General features: G+C 46.9%; 1 protein-coding gene across 1 annotated transcript; it reads left to right on the forward strand.

The window, feature by feature from the left end:
- Positions 1–3,667: 3,667 nt before the first annotated feature.
- Positions 3,668–5,458, forward strand: LOC131248933 (CBL-interacting serine/threonine-protein kinase 4-like). The gene has a single exon (XM_058249459.1). It carries the CDS (start codon positions 3,871–3,873, stop codon positions 5,200–5,202), a length of 1,332 nt encoding a protein of 443 aa, XP_058105442.1. The 5' UTR covers positions 3,668–3,870; the 3' UTR covers positions 5,203–5,458.
- Positions 5,459–5,705: the final 247 nt, after the last annotated feature.

Here is a 5,705-nt window from a genome sequence, read left to right on the forward strand (position 1 = left end):
TTCCCTGTAGTTTGGCCCACTTTTTAGCTTTGGATTGGCCTGATTTTTGGATCCATGAGCATCCCAAATCGTAACCCTTCCCAATCTCCGATAGTCTTATATAGTGATAGGAGCTGGTATCTTGTGGGTGCCATTATGGATGGGCCAGCTTGCAAATAGTAGCATTGATGGGACAATCTTAACCGTCCCATTGCTTATCTGAAAATGTATATCGCCACTTTGACTTTTCTTGCATGAACTCTTTATTTGCGGGTCACCGATCGTATGGTTTTCGTTTGATTCACCATCCTACCTAACTACGACCCACTGGCCCGATGATTCCAGCCGTCGACGTACGCTTAGTGTGCGGTAGAGATTAGATGGGTGAAAATTAAAAGTAAAACCCCAGCATACACGGCACGGGACGCGGATTGTGTAGTGAGTAACTCACCAAGCTATACCGTGGTGAGTTAACTCTGTGGGGCCCACCATGATTTATGTATTTTATCCATGCCGTCCATCTAATTTTACATCTCCTTTTAGATATGAGACCAAAATTTAAGTATATCTAAAGCTCAAGTGGACCACACCATAAGAAACAGTGGGAATTAAACGTCTACCATTGAAAACTTCTTGGAGGGCACAGAAGCTTTGGATCAAGATAATATTTGATTTTTCCCTTCATCCATGTCTGTGTGACCTTATGAACAGGTTGGATGACAAATAAACATTACGAGAGCTGTAGGAAGGTTTCAACTGTGGAAGTCCTTATCCCCAATTTTTCTTCCGTAGTGTGGTCTACTTGAGATATCGAGGTCATGCCTTAAAATGAGCTGGGAAAAAGAATGAATGGCGTGGATAATGACACATCATGGTGGGCCGGATAGAGTTTATTCGAGACGCTATAGCGTGGTGAGGTACTCACCACACGATCTGCATTCCACCGCATGGTCCTTCCCCAGCAGCGGGTTACATCATACGGACGGTCCCAATCACTGAAAATGTAGGGCCCACTTGTAGAATAAAAAACCGGACGATACAATGGAAATGGAAGCGGATTAGCCGGTGTATATATCCGTACCATTCGATGATTCTGTGGGTCCCATCATGATGTATGTGTTATATCTAAACTGTCCATCCATTTGGCCAGTTTGTCTTAAAATAAGACAGATCTAAAGATCAATTGGACCACACTGCAAAAAGCAGTGGGGGATTGAACGTCTACCATTGAAACCTTTTTATGGCTCACAGAAGTTTTGGATCAATATGATATTTGTTTTTCCTCTTCATCCAGGTCTTTGCGACCTTATGAACAGATTGGATGTAAAATAAACGTTATGGTTGGACCTACGAACATTTTAATGGTGAAAATCACTATCCCCACTGCTATTTGTGGTGTGGTCAAGTTGACCTTTGGATATGATTCATTTTTTGTCTCGTGCACTAAAATGACCTCAAAAACTGGATGAACGGTGTGGATATGATAAGTACAACATTTTGTGGCCCATGCAACTTTGATCTCCTTTGAACCGTACGTACAACTCGGAGCCCGAGCAGCTTCTCGTCTTCTCACGACACGTACATACACCAGCTATACAGCTGGCGTGTCGTCGGGTCACATGACTCCTCAGGGGTGTTTTGGTCATTTCACTAGACGTTGACGTTCTGCTCTCCTCCCTCAATAATTAAAGTGGGACAGGTGGCTAAGCCCGCACGCGTGTGGCCGTTCGCATCTACACGCAAGCACACATGACCATGTCACGTGTGCAAGATCCGAGCCTTCCATGAGGTGGGGCACACTGCATAGATCTTCTGACCTAAAACTCTGGTTCACTTCACAGGTGGGCCACTTTCTCACAGGACGCTGTCTATTTGCTTTGGACATTGTGGTCCCAAAGGAGCGAACCATATTTCAAATCCCCACTGCTTCATGTGGTGTGATCCACTTGAGCCTTTGATCTTCCTCTTTTTTTGGTTCATAACCTAAAATGATCTTTAAAAATAAATGAACGGCGCGGATAAAACATATAAATCACGGTGGGCCCCACATACCTCTGACATGACCGTCCGTCTTTAGCTAGGGTTAGCTACTGGTGGGGGTAGTACCAGTACCCAATCCGCGCCGGACGCGGATTGCGTCCTGGCCCCTCCCGTCTCCAGCTGGGAATGGGCAGGAGCTTTGAGTGGCCACCGTGATGTAGGGTCTTATCCACACCGTCCATCCATTTTTTGGTATCATTTTAGTATATAGACCCAAAACTCAGGTAGATCCATTCGTCAAGTGGACCACACCACATGAAGCAGCGGTGATAATGATTCTCACCGTTAAAATTTTTCTTGGGCACACCGTGATGTCTGTTTGCCCTCAACCTATTCATAAAGTTACGTAGATATGGACGAAGAGAAAACAAAAATATCAGCTCCATCCAAAAACTTCCGTGGCCCTCAGGAAGTTTGCAACGGCAAGAGTTTAATCCCATTGTGTAGTCCACATCTATATCTGCCTCATTTTTTTAGCTTAGATTCTAAAATGATACCAAAAAATGGATGATTCCAGATGAAGATAGGACGCAATCTGCGTCCATCCGCGCCAGAGGCGGATTGAGCCCTACCTCAGCCCGTCTCTAGTCACGTACGGGCAGTTCTGTGGGCGGCCCACTGTTATTTATCTGTTTATCTATCCTCCCTCTCTCTCAAATCATTTTAAGATATGTGCACAGAAATGAGGCAGATCCAATGCTCAAATGGGCCACACTAAATAATAAGCTTGGTTGCATTAAATGCACTAAGCTTGAAATGCAAGTTGCATTAAATGCAATAGTAATCTTTGGTGTGGTAGACTTGTTGGATCTACCTCATTTTTGTGCTCACGCCTTAAAATAATATGAGAGAAGGAATGGAGAATGGACGGAGTAGATAAACAGATAAATCACAGTAGGCCCGCCCACAGAACTGCCCGTACGTGTCTAGAGACCGCTGGGGTGGCACGCAATCTGCGTCCATCCGCGCCCCTACCAACGTGCCAATGTTTTACCATCCATGCCATCCATTTTAGCCATACATGTGTGGCCCACCCAACAGTCGTTTCAAGCCAACTTTTCGCCCACGACGACTAGACAGCCTGACCCACCTAATGAACAACCTGGATCTTACACACAGATGCAACCATAGCACGTGTGAAGAGAGCAAGACTCATATGGCTACTTTGACTAGGAACCGTAGAATATCCGGTTAAAGACGTTTAGGACGGCATTGGAGCCGGACGCGGATTTCCTGCGAAAGGCTTTCGCAGGGAGTTCCTGCGCTGCGACCCCAGGTGGGGCCCACTGTCATATTTGTGAGAAATCCTCTCCGTCCATCCGTTTTTTGAGTTCATTTTAGGAAATGATGCCAAAAATGAACCGTATCCAATGCTCAAGTGGGCCAAAAACGTTATAATTGAACGTCCACAGTTGAAATATTCGTGGGGCCCAAAAAGTTTTGAATCATGCTATTATTTGTGTTTTCAGTTCATCCCAGTACAAATGACGTTATTAACGGTATGGATGGCATGTAAACAACACTGTCCAACCTAGGGAGGTTTCAACGGTACAAATTTCCCTAACCATCTTTTCCTTTTTTACGGCCCACTTGAGTCTTGTATCCTGCTCAATTTTGTTAATATAACCTAAAATGATCTCACAAAATGGATGGACGGAGTGGATTTCTGAAAAACATCACGGTGGACACCACCTAAGTTTCAAGCGCAGGAAGCCTTTCCCAGGAAATCCGCGTCCATTGGAGCCATTGATGAGAACGACAAGAAGCCAATCACCACATCCCGCTATAAGAACCTAACAAACCCCCTCCTTCCATGCAACGATCAAAGCAAGGAAATATACTTCCAAGCCCATGACTCCATCCATGGAGCCAGGACCCGACCCCATGGTCCCACCCACAAGCCCCAAGCTCTTGCTAGGCAAGTACCAGCTAGGCCGCCTCCTCGGCCGTGGCACGTTCGCCAAGGTCTACTCCGCCCGTTCGATTTCCGACAGCGCCGGCGTAGCCATCAAGGTCATCGACAAATCCAAGATCACCGATGCAGCTACAATGGAGCCATGCATCATACGTGAAGTAACAGTCATGCGGCGGCTCCGCCACCCCAATGTAATCAAGCTGCATGAAGTCATGGCCACCAAGTCTAAGATATACCTGGTCATGGAGCATGCAAGAGGAGGTGAGCTCTTCTCCCAGATCTCTAGCCGCGGCCCGTTGAAGGAGCAAGTCGCGCGATACTACCTCCAGCAGCTCGTCTCAGCCCTTAGATATTGCCACTCCAATGGAGTCGCCCACCGCGACGTCAAGCTTCAGAACCTCCTCTTAGACCATGATGGGAATTTGAAGGTATCAGATTTCGGGCTCTCGGCGCTTCCCGATCAGCTCAAGGACGGGCTACTCCACACGGCGTGCGGGACGCCGGCATACACAGCACCTGAGGTATTCAGGAGGAAGGGCTATGATGGAGCTAAGGCGGACGCTTGGTCGTGCGGCGTCATTCTCTTTGTTCTCCTCGCCGGGTCACTCCCCTTTGACGATGCCAACCTCACTTCGATGTATCTAAAGATGAACCGGAGGGAGTTTGAATTCCCGACATGGTTCTCCCGGCCGGTGCGGCAATTGATCACACGGCTCCTGGATCCGAACCCAGAGACTAGAATGACGATGGACAGTTTGATGGAGGTTGGTTGGTTCAAGAAGTCGTTCAAATTGAAAGGTCGTGGAATTTGCTACTCGCCGGATCAGAACAATCAGACCGGCCAGTGCACACACCTTAAAGATAGTCAATTCAGTTTGGATGGTTCGACGGCTCTTATCATGAATGCCTTCGACATAATCTCATTGTCGTCAGGCTTGGATTTGTCGGGTCTCTTTGAAGTAGGAAGGAGAGAGAGGAGATTCACAACGACAGCGTCAACAGAGAAGATCCTAGAGAGGGTAGAGGAGATAGGTGGGAAGCTGGGGTATAAGGTGGAGTGGAGGAAAGTTGGAACACTAAGCTTGATCAAGGGGCAAATTTCCTTATTGGTGGAGATTTCGGCAATGGCACCAGCTATTCTACTAGCGGAGTTGAAGGCAACGGCAAGCGGTGGAGTAGAGTTTGATGAATTCTTTTGGGGTGACTTGAAAGCCGGGCTTGAGGATGTGGTTTTCGCCTGGCACGGCAATGGAATTCAAGCTGGGTGAAAATCAGGTTTGGAAGCCTGACCTATTTGGTTGGTATTTTGAGTCATTCCAAGTCATGATCATTGTCTGATGCTGAATTGTGATGAGGGATGCTGGAGTTGAGTGTCTTAGAATCATCGGGATACTTGGTGTGGATACATGGTAGTTGTATAGAATGAAACCGTTTGAGCGGTATGAATGGGCTCCATTGTAACAAAATGCTAACATGTACATGAGGGGTTCAATGAAATGGTGGCTGCAATTCGCACTCCGTCAATGGTCCATTGCTTCACTTCTTTTTTTTCGTTTTCTTGGTGTGGGATGTATTCGCCAAAATCAAAAGTTAGATCAGAATGAAAGAAGCGGGAAAAGAGAACCCACTGGAAGGGCTACGATGATGATGACCTTGCTGCACTCGATGTCAGAGGGTTCGCCATGTACCCAAGCCAACAGCTATAAAAGGAAACCATACACGGAAACTCCTCTTTACAAAACCAACAATGCCCAACCTCTGCAGAGACCTC

This window comes from Magnolia sinica, chromosome 6 (genome assembly GCF_029962835.1).
Source record: "Magnolia sinica isolate HGM2019 chromosome 6, MsV1, whole genome shotgun sequence".
NCBI lineage: Eukaryota > Viridiplantae > Streptophyta > Magnoliopsida > Magnoliales > Magnoliaceae > Magnolia > Magnolia sinica.

Bases quoted from the DNA above. Each gene is read 5' to 3' on its own strand.
- LOC131248933 (XM_058249459.1), top strand. From the start codon at position 3,871: ATGACTCCATCCATGGAGCCAGGACCCGACCCCATGGTCCCACCCACA.